Source organism: Oryza brachyantha, chromosome 5 (assembly GCF_000231095.2).
Source record: "Oryza brachyantha chromosome 5, ObraRS2, whole genome shotgun sequence".
In the NCBI taxonomy this organism is placed as follows: domain Eukaryota; kingdom Viridiplantae; phylum Streptophyta; class Magnoliopsida; order Poales; family Poaceae; genus Oryza; species Oryza brachyantha.
In genome coordinates this window covers 19,189,126-19,204,998 of record NC_023167.2, presented here as the reverse complement: position 1 = coordinate 19,204,998, position 15,873 = coordinate 19,189,126, and the positions used below count along the sequence as shown (strand labels likewise).

At 44.8% G+C, this 15,873-nt stretch overlaps 4 protein-coding genes across 5 annotated transcripts; 2 read left to right on the top strand and 2 right to left on the bottom strand.

The window, feature by feature from the left end:
* The first annotated feature begins 6,416 nt into the window (after positions 1-6,416).
* Positions 6,417-8,143, top strand: LOC102706658 (ethylene-responsive transcription factor ERF061). The gene has a single exon (XM_040524292.1). The coding sequence runs from the start codon at positions 6,506-6,508 to the stop codon at positions 7,295-7,297; it is 792 nt and encodes a 263-aa protein (XP_040380226.1). The 5' UTR covers positions 6,417-6,505; the 3' UTR covers positions 7,298-8,143.
* A 921-nt stretch (positions 8,144-9,064) lies between these two features.
* Positions 9,065-9,497, bottom strand: LOC121054496. The gene has a single exon (XM_040524403.1). It carries the CDS (start codon positions 9,495-9,497, stop codon positions 9,180-9,182), a length of 318 nt encoding a protein of 105 aa, XP_040380337.1. The 3' UTR covers positions 9,065-9,179.
* Positions 9,498-11,131: 1,634 nt separating this feature from the next.
* Positions 11,132-13,327, top strand: LOC102714100. Of its 2 annotated transcripts, XM_006655546.3 has the most exons (3): positions 11,132-11,467; positions 12,911-12,928; positions 13,011-13,327. In XM_006655546.3, the coding sequence occupies exons 1-3, from the start codon at positions 11,152-11,154 to the stop codon at positions 13,193-13,195; spliced, it is 519 nt and encodes a 172-aa protein (XP_006655609.3). In that variant the 5' UTR covers positions 11,132-11,151; the 3' UTR covers positions 13,196-13,327. The 2 variants fall into 2 exon arrangements, with proteins under 2 accessions (XP_006655609.3, XP_040380531.1); XM_040524597.1 differs by lacking the exon at positions 12,911-12,928 and having other exon boundaries at positions 11,144-11,467.
* A 498-nt stretch (positions 13,328-13,825) lies between these two features.
* Positions 13,826-15,247, bottom strand: LOC102706384 (transcription factor WRKY19-like). Its single transcript, XM_015837462.2, has 3 exons — positions 14,888-15,247; positions 14,681-14,806; positions 13,826-14,556 (listed from the first exon to the last, which is right to left on the bottom strand). Exons 1-3 carry the CDS (start codon positions 15,142-15,144, stop codon positions 14,091-14,093), a joined length of 849 nt encoding a protein of 282 aa, XP_015692948.2. The 5' UTR covers positions 15,145-15,247; the 3' UTR covers positions 13,826-14,090.
* Positions 15,248-15,873: the final 626 nt, after the last annotated feature.

Here is a 15,873-nt window from a genome sequence, read left to right as displayed (position 1 = left end):
CGACACAGGTTGTAGATGGATTTTGGTGGATTATTTTCAAACTTTGCTGATAATAAGCTATAGAAGCGATGCTAATCGATCTCATACTGTTCAGGCATGCAACTACTGCTACCTAGCCGACGTGTAGTGTACCGCCAATACGAAAAACCGTGCCACCTAAGCGTTTTGACATCTTGTGCTGAGGATAGGACCGGTTTCCTGTTTGCGAGGGCTTGTCACATTTTTCTTTCCAGCAGTTAATTTTTCTATCAAGCATTTTTATCCCCTTCATGGGCCTTACGTGTGCTTACGTCAAGTCTTCCTCTTCAAACAGCAGTCTCGATCATTGAGCTTGTCGCTCCACCGTGACGCCACGACCACAAAGAAGAAAAATTAAAGAAGAAAAACACACTTTTGAAAACAATATGTAATCCGTATTTAAAAGAGTAAAACCAATAACATTAAATAAAAAATAAAAAACGTCAAATAGAAAAATTAAAGAGAGTATTCGAACCAATTAGGGTCTATTTAGTTTTTAGAAAATTTCTCAAAAATATCACATCGAACCTTCGGACACCTAAATAAAATATTAAATATATACGAAAAACTAGGTGAATCTTTTAAGCCTACTTAGTTCATAATTAGTCATAAAGTGCTATAGTGATTCACATATTCTAATGACGGGTTAATTAGGCTCAAAATGTCCGTCTCATCGTTTTCAAACAAGCCATAAAATTCATTTTTTATTCATATCAAAAACTTCTTCCCACGTGGTGTAACGTCCGACGTAATATTTAAATATTTCTTTTCGTGAACTAAACACGGCTCTTGTCGAGCGTTTACGGCAACTAGATGCCTATGCATATATGGGTCTGATCATCGTTGAAAATATAATAACCGGACGCCTCTCAACGAACTCGTAATTAAGCAGATAATTGCTCTGCGGCTAACATTTTCTCCCGTTTTGACCAAAATGGCGAGGTGAGATCGACACCGCCCGCGAACAGCAGCGCCTGACGCCTCTGTTTCTTCGACCAGGAGCCGCCCCGTCACCCGCGCGCCTGACACCTGTGCCGCCGTTGGTTCGTCACGTCGTCGTCGTCGTCGTCTCCTCCACACCACTCACCCCACCTGAGCCCTTGACGACGACGACGGCGAGAGCTCATCGGAGGCGGCGTGAACTCTGGCGTTGTTTAGATCGAGAAAAATTTTAGAAAAAGTATCATGTCGAATGTTTGAACGAATATCGGAAGAGGTTTTCGGACATAAATAAAAAAACGAATTTCACGGCTAGCCTAGAAACCGCGAGACGAATCTTTTAAGCCTAATTAATCCATCATTAGTATATGTTGGTTACTGTAGCACTTATGGCTAATTATGGACTAATTAGGCTCAAAAGATTCGTCTCAAGATTTCTTCCGTAACTGTATAATTAGTTTTTTTGATTTATCTATATTTAATGCTTTATTTAGATGTCCAAAAATTCGATGTGATGTTTTTGGAAAAAAAATTTGAAAACTAAACAGGCCTCTGCGAATAAATACGGTCCAAGCGCGAAGCTGCGAGGCAACCACGCGTCGCATGGCGTCTCGAGCTGGATTAATTGCGTAACGTGTGTGTGCAGGTGTTGGTTTCGGGAGGCACCCGAAAAAGCGTTCTTTTGGCGCTATCCGGCGCGCCGAGGCCGCGGCGGAGCGCGACGCGACGCGACGACGGCGACCGCCGCGCGCGACCGCTTCCTCGTTCCCGGCGCCGAAATGGGCGAGGGCCGCGCGCGGCGCTGTGTTCTGACCGCGCGTGCCTGTCTGCCGGCGTGGGGCGGCCGGCCGGGGTCTAATCCCGCGCCAACACGTAGCCGCCCGCCCCCCCCCCCCCCCCCCCCCCCCCCGGGGGTCGTCCCGCGCGACGCGACGGCGACGGCGACCTCGCGCCTTGTCCGTCCCTCTCCGCCTCGCCGGGGTTTTGACCGTGCACTGCCACCTCGCTGCGTTCTCTGCAGGGACCGACGCTGTGCTCACAGCGGAGTCTCCGTGTTAGTCTTCTAGACTGTCTGCGTACGTGTGCATTCTTTCACTGTTTCAGTGTGTAACGTCCTGGAACAGGGTTACCTTGCTAGCTAGGTTTAATTTGAGGGGACTCTTTTTTTTTTGCTTTTTCATAAAAAAAACCTAACAACACATTTATAAAAGAAAAATAATTTATGAATAAAAATTTTATATATATGTATGTATTTTTACCGATGTAAAAATCAAGACTGAAAAAATTTTGTTATAAGCACGAACATAAGTTAAAAATTAGCATCAAGGTGCTTGGAATGGACAAGGTTTTGATTCCTCGAGTAAATGTGTTCTTGTTTTTACCTGACATTTAGGTAGCTATGAAAAAAATTAAATAGATTAAGATGGATTGATATATTATACACCACTTTGCTAATATGCAAGTTAAACGCTTAATTGTACTCCTCCATGTTTATTTTTTACTCATCACACATGTACCAATGTAAAAGCTAAAAAACTATAATACACACCCCCTTATCATATCCCAATATAATATCTCATATTTTATCTATTTCTAATATATTTATTCTTTGTTTTCACCCATTTTAATCTAATGGTTACTCAGAGATAAACTTATTTTGGGACAAGCAAGAATGGAAAATATATTTTATTTTGGGATGGAGGTGACATAAGTTGCAACAAAAGAGAAAAACAAATATAATTATCCAGAGTTTATTTTGTTCGTTTTGTTAACACTTGTAGATTTTAAATTTATATTTACATATTTGTACGATGACATATCACTTTTTTTAACATCCATTCCCTTGATGCATCAAGTCCATGGCAGTTTCTTTCTCTGTTCATGCAACTTGAGGACTCGCTCACATGGCCGCAAAGTCGCAAAGTTCTTCTCATTCCCTGTCTGACATGACAGCATGCTGATTGTGTCGCCGTTAATGGTGGCATCCGGCCTAGGAAAAGGGGTGACGGCATGGCCCTCACTCCACATATATGTCTTGCAGTACTGCACCTCACAAACACAAGAATTGATCTCAGCCTGACAAAAGAACAAAGTGCGTGCTTACTTTCTAACCTCGCTATTACTGATTGGTTCGGAGAACAGCCACTGTCTGCAAGAATCAGTTTCGGTACCAACTCCAAGCTTAAGTGTTTAATTAGAAGACAATCTCTCGGTGACAACAGATCAGGACAGGCAATCAGATCAGGCACGCTCTCGCTGAAAGTCAGAGGAATTCTAGACAGGAATCGCTGTAGCTACAGCAACGTACGAGCAGCGATTGCGAGCTTTTGGGCAGAAAATGGAAAGGTTTGGCCGCGACGTCGGCGATCACATGGAGAAGGAAAGAAGAAGAAGAAGAAGAGGAGGAGCGAACGAGCGATTCGTGGCCGCTGCTTCGCTTGCCCTCGCATTCGGGGTCCCCTTTGCCATTTGACTTGCTTGCCACTCTCCTCACGCGCAGTGGCCGAGCTGTAGCTGTAGCTGTAGATGCTACTGCTGCCTTTTGCGTTTCAATGCTGCTTCGTACTCTGGTTGATTGCAGCATGTAAAGCGATCGGATTAAGCAACCCGTCACGGCAAGAAGCTTGGCAATCACAAGAGCTAAACTGTGTTTCTGTAAAGTGGATTAAGTGCCTTTTTCATCCCTAGATTGTTAGCTTCTTTTTTGTTCACAAAAAGCGTGAGCCAGTTCTTCCGTTCAACGAGGGTGCCAATCAAAATCTTTATCTGAGAGCGACGTTTCAGGATTGACCGGACTTTTGTTGCCTCTAACTTGGCAGGAGTATCAAATAGTACTAGCAGGGAGCTGGCAGCAGGTTGCATTGGCTGCTCCTTGTTAGCAATTGATATTACAGTTCAACTTTTGTTTTGTAAAAATGATGCTGCCCCTGTAGTTCACTGCACACTTGTTTTTTTAAAAGCCTTGTTCATATGTTCCCTTCAGGAGAAGCTAAATCAAATGGTTCATCACCCAGGAACAACTGGACAAACAGGAACTAGCATTACTTGGACAAATGGCATAGAATGATTCAGAATATCAGATGAACACGAAACTGTCTTCTCTGAAGATTAATCAATCATCAGTGAGTCGTGGAGATCGACCATGCCTGCCTCTGGATCGTTCTACAAACCGGTGACATGTATGAGAGGTAGGTTAGGGTCGGTCGCAGAATTTCTGTAGCATAGTGAGATATCATCAAGTCCTGACCTCTGTACTGGGGCACACCGATTGGGTCCTTGCACTGGCCTTCCTTTGACTAGCTGATCATGATATTCATGGTGATCGACTGAGCTGGCTGCAAGCACTGACTGATTGACATCTACATTCTTGATGAATAATTGACAATCATATTGTATTTCCAACTTATGTTAATCAATTATCGAAAGGAGATTTCTCCTTTTATTCCCAAATCGGCGAACCTTTTTTTCCTCTCTACAACATACTCTTAACTACACAGAGCTCTCATAGTTTCGACTTAATTCGTCCAGTTGGGAATAATTTTGCTTGAATTCATCTTAAATTTCTCCAAGATTCCAACCAAATGTCACACTCTCCTAGAGTTGGAATCAAGCTGTCCACATACAGCTGCACCGCCCGTGCTTTGACCACGAAAGTGAAATAAGCAACCCAAGCCAGTGTGAACGATTACCGTCCACCCATGGATAGATGACAAAGGAGTACTTTTGAGTTGCCCTGCTCAATAAAACTTGTGTGCATCAGACAATGCAGATAATGTGACAGAAACATGGATGCAATGCAATGCTCCATTTTTCTTGGAGAAATGGCACCAGTTTTAGGTCATGCCAAACTTATCTTATGATCAAAAGCATGATTGATATAGTAATGAACTCGTGACTTCGAGGATCCAATGGAGTCACGAATTCACGACTAGCTCGAATTCTGGCATCAACAAATAGAGCTATATATATCGGGGGTGATTGTTTGGTTGTTTATTGGAAAAAAAGTCAAATGTTATATTTACAAACGAAAAATAGTTTATGGATTGACTTTTATACATGTATTATTAGCGATCTAAAAGTCAATTTAAAAATAAACTTTGATAAAAAAACATCAAATTCAAGCTTAAAAATTTAAATTTTCTCTTACAGAGATGAGCACAAGTGAAAAAACAGGGATGAGTTATTAACGGGCGCAGAGAGCGAAAACTATACTTCCAATTTAAAAACACAAAAAAGGGAAGGCATTAATACGATGTTCATGAAACAGTGAATCAGGTTTCTGGTGTTTAAATTGGATGGTGTGATTTTTGGCGGGAAGGGGGAGGGTGCCGTGCCGACGTGTCAGGGGGAGCACGGTGGACCGGGCCCAATCAAGTAATGGGGGTGGTGGACAGCAGCGAGCGAGTGGCTGTGGCTCCACGAGAACCGGAAACGTGGCGCGCGGGAGGCCGCTGTCACCGCAACTAATCCTCATAAATGCCAAAAGTTTGCTTTTGGGCCTTCTCATCACTCACGGCTCATCTTCCGTTCCGACCTCTCCTCTTCCGTTTTGACATTTTTGCAACGCCCTCCGTCTCTCTCCGTGGCCACGCGTCCCTCCTCCACCCACCCACCCACTAAAATCCCAAATCTGCCCTTCTATCCGATAAATTATTATGAATTCATTCCAATTTCCCCGTTTGGAATTGAAAATTTTCGACTGGAGTCATTGCTGAGATGAATTTCAGTCTGTTGTAACATTTTTTTACAAGGATGTTACAGCGCATGTATGCAAAACAATTTTATTTAAGAATAGACACTAAATAGCATCAGCCACAACTATGAAAACTGCAGTCCAACAATACCATAGTCGGTAATACCATAGTCGGTGAGGTAATACGTGAAATTAGAAAGTTTTTGAAAGTGATGATCCACAAAATGAGAAAGTGAGTGAATGATCTATTGTACTAGCTACTGCAAAATTTAAAAATAGATTATATGATTTTTAAATTACTTTTGTATTAGATTTTTAAAGAAAAATATATCATTTTGCATATGTACTCATAGGAAATGAGGGGTGTTTTTTCACCCTAACATGTACCGAATCTGTTGTGTTGAACTGAGTTTTAATTTTTTTTTAACAAAAATTCTAGTGAGAATGTTATAGTCCGTGTAATTATGGATGTCTAAAGAGGGAAGAAATAGTCAAATATGTTGTTCCGTAGAATGATTTTCTGTTCATCTGATAGCTGATTGGGTTATAGCTTGGGTGATTAATTGTGCCCACGGGTCTAAACATACTGTAGCGAGCAAGTTGACCAAACGAAAGCGTGTTCATGAATGTTTAGCAACAAAAAGATCTCTTGTTCATACGCGACACAATTATTATGAAGTGAGGGGTATAATGGTAAAACGAGTGTGGCATCCGCCGCTTATATAAGCCACATGGTACACGAGTACTTGGCAAAGTCTCAACCGAAGCGAGCCACTAGTCACACAAGAAATGCCCTTCCCGCCTTGTCCGTAGCTTGCACTCGTAATTACCGATTTGCCCCTCGCTCCGGGATCCATGGACGCCAGCCTCCGCACGCTGCCTCCGGCGAGCTTCCCCGGCGAGGTCCGCTCCGCCGTCTCCTCCCTCCTCCTCTCTCCGGGAGGGAGTGCCCTCGACACCGTGTTCTCCCACCTCCCGCCTCCGGTCACCATCCCGCCGCTCGGGTCCAGCGTCTACTACCGCCAGAGCGAGCTGCTGCGCCACTTCGCCGCGTCGCAGGGGCAGAGCACCGCCTCCGCCGCCTGCTCGTCCACGGCGGCGGAGGATGGCGCGCCGAGGAAGCTGTACCGCGGGGTGCGGCAGCGGCAGTGGGGAAAGTGGGTGGCGGAGATCAGGCTGCCGCAGAACCGGGTGCGCGTGTGGCTCGGCACGTACGACTCGCCGGAGACCGCCGCGCACGCGTACGACCGCGCGGCGTTCAAGCTCCGTGGAGAGTACGCGCGCCTCAACTTCCCCGGAGTCATGGACGGCGGCGACTGCCCCGACCACCTGCGGCACCTCCGCGACGCCGTCGACGCCAAGATTCAGGCCATCCGCGTCCGCATGGCGCGCAAGCGCGCGCGCGCCCGGCGCCAGCGCGAGGAGAGCAAGAACCAGCCCACCGATGACGCAAAGGCAGCGGCAGCGCCTGCTCGCCCTGCCATCTCCGAGCGCGCCGCGTCCGAGACAACGACGACGACGACGTCGTCGTACGGCTCGCCGGACGGCGTGCTCTCCATGAGCACGGCCTCCGTCGACGGCGATTGCCCGCTCGAGCGGATGCCATCGTTTGATCCCGAGTTGATCTGGGAGATGCTTAACTTCTAGTTTTAGCTGCGTAGATGGAGTGCAACCATGGACACGGACCAACCGACAGCAAGGTCCATGGATGGACATGACTGGTTGCAGAGTTTGAGCTCTTAGAATTTGCTGTTAGGTGATGATGGATTGGTTATTTGAGAAGGTTATAGCTAGATTATTAGAAGGATATCAACAATAAATTGCCCAAGAAAACTGGTCTTCTTAGAGATTACTAATTAGTAACCTGTATACTCGATCGATCTGTCGTGGGTTTTTGCATCGACAAAGTTGTAAAAACTAATCACTGAATTTCTAGCTCTACACAAATGTTGCTGTATTCATCAACTAGTAGCACATATTCGTGTACTCTGTTTTTTTCTTCTTCGAACTTATTTGTAATTTGGCATAGCTAGAGTTACAATATGCGATTATAAAGATCAGCTTCCCTGAGAATTTTAGACAGAATTACTCCATAGATAATTTCTCGAGTTATTTCCATTGTGATCGAGATTTTCAGACACATATGTGAAATTTTGCCCTTTTTCAGAAGAGCAGATGGGGTGCAGAGCAGAGGACTGCAAGGGCATAGAGAAACTATGAGTCACGCAACACAAGAGGAGTATTTCAGCCTGTCATTATGTGTATTCCCATCTAGCCAACACAAATCATGTAAAGCTTGTTCACTTGATTTCCTGAAAGAAACCTTACGATGGTGGTCCATGGAGATTAGTGAGTACTGACTAAGGCACATGCACCATTTTTTCTCTGTTAGCATGTGCCCTAAACAGGAGTAGTTGGTTGAGCTGGGCTCCACCTATAAATCAAAGAACAGAAAATCTTGCCTGTACATCCACAAGGACCACAATTGGAATGTTTGAACAAGAACAACAGTAACATCCTGATTGAGCGTTCCATTTTGGTCACCTTGCACCCACAAAAGAAAAAATGCTTCTATGTTGAGCCTTTTTAGAGACCCTACCTTGAGTTTTTGTCTTCAGAGATTTTATTGTCTTTGAGATGTGCCAGCCTGCTTGGAGGAATTATATTTTTCTGCGCAAAAATTGTGATACCTCCCAGTAACTCCTCAAAAACCATAAATCACTCTTCTGCTTGATACGTTAGAACATTCAGAACTACAATTTTCTTTCAAGAAATAAAAAATAACTTCTCGGTAAAAAATAACTTTTCTTGATACGTTGTAACAGCAAAATTCCTCTCAGTAACTTCTCGGTAGAGCAGGTACAATAGCAGACTATAAGTCAGTTGTAAGCATATTTTAAAGAGATAAGATGGGAGAGAGAAGAGAGATGAGCTACTAATTTATAGCCAGCTACACACGGACTTCAAGACAAAATGTGTGTATAACATGTGAGACCATGTATTGATGTATTATATGAATTGGCTATTAGATTGACTTTAGATGAATTGAAGCTAATAGTTTGCTATACTATTGAACTTGATCGTAGTAGTACGTTCTACTCTGATTGACTTATGCTAGGATTACCGTTCAAATATTCAGTTCATTTTGGCAACGCCACTGCACCCTTTCAGTACGGTTGCAGTTAGTTGTGTCAGTTCAGAGTTCAGACATTCGTTAAGAACTGTACACCCTTTACACTTACTGTGAAACAGATTTCTACCTGCAAAAGTCTCTCTTTTTTTTTCTGAATTCGAATAATCATATGCAGGAAAATGGGGAGATTCCCGTGAAGGACAAGAAACTGATGGAAACGGAAATCTAACTCGACCCATAAAACCTGCCGCAATGAACCAAAAGCAACGAAATCTGCAGTGCAAAACTGGTGAGCCAATCCATATCAATCCATGTCATGTCGTTAATTTTCTCAATCATCTCGCTCGACGAAGACGAAATGATCACTCACGCAGGATGGATCAATTCTGTTACAGGCTACAGCCTCCTGCTGCAGGTGACCGACCTGAAGATGGAACGCAGCACCGCCTTGCCTTTCTTCTTCGCCGCCGCGGCCTTCCTCCTCCGCTGCTCCTTCGCCGCCGCCGTCCTCCTCCTCCTCGCCGGAGATCGCTCCGCCGTCGTGTCCGGCGCCGCGGAACGCTTGGCGAACGGCAGCGCCATGAGGTTGCTGTCGACGAGGCCGTACACCGACGCGAGCTCGTAGGAGTCGTACAGTGCGCTCCCGCAATCCCATTCGCGGCGGCGCGCCACCTTCTCCTCCTCCATTGCTTCACCACCCCGTTCCTTCACCATGGGAGGATTACTTCTCCCTAATGATAACCAATCCCAAGCAAATAACCCTGCCATCAAACTAGGTAAAAATTCGATCTTGCCAACAAAAGCGTAAATTTCCGTTTCACATCCTTCTGTAATAGTGCTGATTTACTGTCAATTAATCCGTCATGAACTGGCAATATTGATAGGATTACGGAAGAGGCATGTAGCAGTAGCTCTGCAACGTTAGCGATGGATTTGGTTGTGCGATTTGGGTTAGATGGTGAGTGACAGTGGCACGCATCCAACTTAATTATTATGGCGAGTAACTAACAGCGGTTGGAAATGGACTGGTCGACTGGACATGCTAATACGCCATTACTAGTACTCTAATCTGCATTCCAATTCATGCGACCTGTGCGTCCCGAATGGAGTTTCCTGTTCAGGCCACTCCTTCTGTTTGTGGTCACATTGACATCTACATCGCCAGTTGCAGAAGAGAGAAATAGGGACGCACATGTGCGTCGTTGATGAACATCAGTGTCTGGATTTTATGATCTTTAGCGAATTGTTAATGCCTTACTCCCTCCGTCCCAAAATAAACCAACTTTTCACTTTTTATCTATAATTTTTGACTCTTCGTCTTATTCGAATTCTTTTTACGATTGATATTTTTATTTTTATTAGATAATAAACCATAAATAGTAATGTACGTGTGACTAATTTTTTCTAATTTTCCAAAAATTTTTTAAGTAAAACGAATGGTCAAACGTTAGACATAAAAATCGAAGAATTGATTTTTTTTGGAACAGACGGAGTATCTGTTATCGTGTGCAGTAACATCATTCAGCGAGGGGTCTTCGGGGTATTATATGGGCCTGATTGGGCCTGGTGAGTGTGACACGGATGGTCTCAGGTGGCCCAAAAAAACCGGATTTAGATGGGCCGAAAGTTGTGCGTGTTGATGGCCCAGTCCAGTTTAGACTACAACTTATACTAGTCCCTCCGTTTCAAAATGTAAGATTTTCTAATCTTGTCTAGATTTATATAGATGTTAATGAATCTAATTAATATATAAATTATATACATTCATCAATTGATGAATTTAGACAATAGTAGAAAGTCTTAGGATATGAAAAGGAGGTAGTATATATATATATATATATATGGTCTCAATTATGATCACAATCACATACAGTCAATACACCACACTCATCTAGTCACAACTAGAGCAAGTATAGCAATAGGCCATAAGATAGCTATAAACATACATAAAGTAGAGAGAATAAAATTGAAAGGTGTCGGCTCTCATGTAAGATATAACTCGCTCATATATTAAGTATATAAATAAAGAATAATACTAGACTCAACCTTATAACTTAAAAAAATATTTTAAAAATTATATTAATCTATTTTTAAATTTTTATAACTAATAATTAATTAATCATGTACTAATATATTACTAGGTATTTTGCTTTCCCCTAACACGGCCTAAGGCATAGATGACAATCCAACTTAATTTTTCAATGGGCCAAAAGTGGCCCACCTCAGAGGGGGGGGAGACGGATGGGCCCATAAGGCCCAAAAGATCTTGATTTTTGTATGGGCCAAGGCCTGGCCCAGTTAAGAGCATCATCCCCGCGGGGTTAACACGAGCCACCCAAACCGAGTCGGGAGAGCTCGCCACGCCCAAATGCTGCCGACCGCCGGCTGCCGCGCGCCGCCGTGCCCGCGGCCGCTCGCCGCGGGGAGAGCCGGCGGAGGGCATGGCCTTGGACGCGCTCGCGGAGTCAAGAGGAGGGCGGCGGCGCGGCGGGTGGTGCGGTGCGGGCTGCTCCCCGTGGACCCGTGGGCGCCGACCATGGACTCCCAGAGCGTGGCGTCGCAGCTGTTCGCCGTCTCGCTCTTCCCCTACCTCGGGTTCCTCTACTACATGACCAGGTCCAAGACGGCGCCCGGCCTCACGCTCTTCGGCTTCTACTTCCTCCTCGCCTTCGTCGGCGCCACCAGTACGCGTCTTTTTTCTAAAAACCTCTCGTTTCAAGTGTCACTCTGCACCCTTTATCATGCCGACATGCCGTTGGAATTTTCGGGGACAGATACACCTCAAACTTGAGTTCATACAACATCGTAATAACACCTTGATTAGGACCGGTGAAGCTAACAGTGATGCAATAGTTTGTGTTTTACACGCAAAAATAATTTTTAGCACATTTTGTGAGATAATAATGACTGCCTGCTAGTGCACTAACCGTACAATTTGTGGAACCTTTTGAAATATCAATGCTTTGCTTATCCTTAGAAATGATGCAGATGTAAGCTAATAATACCGTATATAGATTATACGGTCTCAAATTGCTCAAGTAATTGGGTTGCATTTGTTGAGTATGGTTGGGAAAATGCGACGAAGTGGTACAAGGGAACTGCTGCTTGTTTGATTCAAGTGATAATAAGTTTTATAATTAGACTATAGAAATGCAATTTTATGCAGATGCATATACTACGTAACTTGTGGTTTCAGTTTTATTTTCATGTTGACGAACCCAAATGGACATCCAACGAGCCATGGTAATTAATATTCTGCAGTTTAGTCACTCTAGATGAAAATTGGTTTTTATCCCAACAATCTGCCAATAAACTACTAAGATGGAGTTCACTAATGATTTGGTTATCTAGCATAAAGTGGCACAATATGGAGAATGGTGGAAGTAGAATCAACAAAAGCAAACAAATCGGTTTACATTCTAATTGCTCAAGTCATTGGCGGGAATGTGTTGAGTATGGTTGGGAAAACATGTGGAAGTAGGATGTGGGAATGAATATGTATGTGACATGTGATTGCTACCTGTATTATACAAGTGATGGTAAACTTTATAATTAGGCTTTAGATGGTCTTTCTTAGATAATCTGTAAAATATTAGTCAAAAAGTGGAAGACAATATTAGGTCTAGGGGTGGAGACACAATGCTGTTTTAAGAAAATAGGTGCTCTTTTTAAATGGACCACAGCAATGTTGCAAGGAACAACATAGATTTAAATGCAACAATGCAATGCTATGTATATGCATACTGGCACAAAAGGAAAATAAATAAGGTAGAATCAACAAAAAACAAATCAAGCGAGTGGCATTCTTGTAGATCCGAGAAAGAACCTGCAGTCTTACCATATAGTGCACAAGTTGGTGGGCTAGTTAGGCTGGGTTCAAGATTCACCTCCTTAATTCCATTGATATGAAAGCCCTTCTCATATCCAGCATTCTTGTAGATCCTTCTGTACTGTTCTATTGATTATGTAATGTTTGTATTTGGTCGCCGTCCTTCTCTGCACACCCCTTTATCTTTTTATTTGAGAAGTGTTTGGTTTCTGTTTTTTTAGCTAGCCGGCTGGGATTTTGTTCCTATGATTAATTCATTTCCTGATGTTTCATGCACTGGCCTTTATCCCTGGAGCAGTACCTGCTGGGATATATGGTAATCGAGTTGTGAATTTTTGTTGTTATCACACTCTTCACCATATTCAGTCAGTAGCACTTACTGCCTAATCCTTTTGCAGCGAAAGTTCATTATGGAACCTCATTGTCTAATGTCGACTGGCTGCATGGGAGTGCAGAATCACTACTTACTCTTACCAATTTATTCATTGTACTGGGGTTAAGGGGAGCCTTGAGGAAATTGGAGGACACAAAAGAGAGTTCATCTGAAGATTCTGAGGACATTAAAGAAAAAGGTTCCATCTAGTTTGTTTTATTGTTTTATCAGCACCGGTTTAGAATGTATGTTAGTCGTCTGTAAGGGTGTGTATAACTATTTCTTTTCCGAAAACAAAGGTGTGTATAACTATAAGAAATTAAGAACCCTCGCAGATTTCCATCCTACTGTGCATATACTTAACAAACATGTTGTGTGAATTTATGTTTTGATTAGATTCAAATTGGCCCTGTCGTGTTTGCCGATTGATGCTAGGAGAATCGGATGCGGCCATAGGGGCTGCAATTCAGAAGCGGTTTCTCGGACGTTAAGTTATAGGAACGTTGTCGCTGAATGTAGGTCTTACTGACTATGGGTCCATATGTAGATCATATGTTAGTGGCACGTGTTCCTCTGACTTAATATGTAGGCCACAATGAAGACGCCGCTGCTGTTGCAGAACGGTGGCCAGCTCTCCACGGGAGACGTTCGCGGTCTCGCCGCCGGCATACTGTCCCCAGATCCCTCCGCCGCCTCGCCAATGCAGAGCAAACAAACGAAACCAAGGCGACGCGCGGACAGCTGAAACTACAGGCGCAGTTCATCCATGATCAGAACAAAATCTGCCGGAAGGTTAGCTGCATTGGACAGATACGCGCTGCAAAACAATGTCAGCATCTCAACCTGATTCTTTCTTGCTGAACTATATCATTGTTGCTAACGATGAACATAATTTGCTTAATTATTTGCTGCGATTTCAGGATCATTATTGGCATCTTGATCGATGTTATCATGATCGAGGTTTGGGGCAATAAGAAACTAAGCAGCTAATAGTAGATCCATTTGTAAGGATTAGGAAAAAGCATCGATGCTGTACAGAGTAGTAGGCCAGTAGCTGATACAGATGCGAACTGACAAAGTACTATACTGCGTGCTACTTGGCCAGCTACAGATTCTGAATCTCTGGTTGGAAAAACTCGGAAGTGATCAAGAACAAATCGTCGAAACGAGCCTCGTGGTCCATGTCAACCCCAGCGCTGCCCGCCGAGAAGTCGCTGCTGAACTGGCAGTCGGAGTTCGCCGGCGAGATGAAGGAGAAGTAACCGTCGACGACGTCCTGCGTCGAGGTGAACAAGAACGGCGCCATGGGATCTTCTACCACCTGATGAGTTATCCCTTCCGTTTCAACGGCAGGTGGCGAGCTCTGCTCCTGGCCGGCGTGCTGAGGCTGCATCGGCACCGGCTCTGCGCCGGCGAGCGGTGGAGCCCTCTGTGCGGCGGCGGCGGCCTGGCCGCAGATGTGCTCCCCGAGGTAGACGACGTCGAAGAGCAGCGGGTCGCCGTCGGTGCGCTGCACCTGCTTCGTCGCGTTGCATCCCTGCGTGTGCCGGTGCGTGCACCTGAAGTAGGCCCTGCAGATCAAACAGCAATTCCTCCCGTGTCACAACGACGGCGGCCGCCATTGATTTCAGCGAAAAAAGGTGGGTGAGGGTGAGTGACGTCATCAACGGATGTGGTGCTGACGTCGATGCTGACCTCGGGTATTTGGCGCCAAGAATGTCCTTCTGGCCGTACTTCCTCCAGCTCAGGCCGTCGTCCAGGGACACCATGTCCTGCACTGACGTCACCCTCACCTGTCTCCTCACCTTGGCCATCCCCTTCCTGCGGCATCAATCACAGCAAATTCAGCTCCGGCGATCTCTGAGAGCTCTGAAACCGCGAGCAGAGAGGATCGAGACTTGCCTCTTCTTGAACGCGTCGTCCCTGTCCCTGCCGGCGCCGGCATTGCCGGCGCCGCCGCCGCCGCCGTGGCGCGAGTCCGGCGGGAAGCAGGACATGGCGAGGCGGATGGACCTGTCGACGGACGACGACAGCGCCCTGCAGAGCTCCCTCGCGGCCGCCTTGTCCGGGTCCATCTTCGCCTCCAGCTCCCTCGCCATGGCCCGCACCTGGGCCAGCTCCGAGGTCAGCGTCTGCCTCTCGCCGCGCAACTCCACCATCGCCGCCGCTGTTACACCTGGTGGTGGTGGCGTTTCATGCACACACAAGCGTGTGCTTTTCTTGGTGAGCTTGCGACAATGGCGAGTGTGCAAGTGAGAGGGAGAGGGGAGAGTGGAGAGCAGTATTTATAGGGAGCGAATCCAAAGTGAGGTTTCCAACTGGCCGGTGATTCGTTGCATCATGTCAGATCCAAACTTTGACTGGACCAAGGAAAAGATTACGACTAAGTAGAGAATATGTCTCCCAGTGTCATTCAAACACTTGGACCGGTCTTTTGGTTCTCGCCAAATGACCATATCATATCATATATGACCAAATGGCCAAATTAACCAGCTCTGCTCTACTTCTCTCACACTGACCACTTGTTGCAGTGGTCTGGTCTCAACGTACCACACGGCGCTGGTGTGCTGCAGTGCACACTGGAGTACCAGATTAGTACTGATTGATTCTAAACACAAAGGACGTCCATTCGTCTATTATACATACATCTAATATTTATCATGCTTATAGCAAAATTACAAAAATATATTAATGCAATATATATCACTTTACAAACATAGAAATTTAAATATAACTTATGCAATTTATAGCAAAATAAAAATAATAAACTCTAAATAGTATACACGTATTCATGATCATGTTTGTTATTTTTGCCATAATTTATATGAGTTTTGTTTGAACTTGCATGGTTATAGAGTAATATATCTCATATTAATTTATCTTTTTAT

Coding starts and splice junctions, on each gene's coding strand:
- LOC102706384 (XM_015837462.2), bottom strand. CDS start 15,144: ATGGTGGAGTTGCGCGGCGAGAGGCAGACGCTGACCTCGGAGCTGGCC. Junction 14,807..14,887: donor GACGACGCGTTCAAGAAGAG/GCAAGTCTCGAT, acceptor TTGATGCCGCAG/GAAGGGGATGGCCAAGGTGA. Junction 14,557..14,680: donor CTTGGCGCCAAATACCCGAG/GTCAGCATCGAC, acceptor TTTGATCTGCAG/GGCCTACTTCAGGTGCACGC.
- LOC102706658 (XM_040524292.1), top strand. CDS start 6,506: ATGGACGCCAGCCTCCGCACGCTGCCTCCGGCGAGCTTCCCCGGCGAG.
- LOC102714100 (XM_006655546.3), top strand. CDS start 11,152: ATGCTGCCGACCGCCGGCTGCCGCGCGCCGCCGTGCCCGCGGCCGCTC.
- LOC121054496 (XM_040524403.1), bottom strand. CDS start 9,497: ATGGTGAAGGAACGGGGTGGTGAAGCAATGGAGGAGGAGAAGGTGGCG.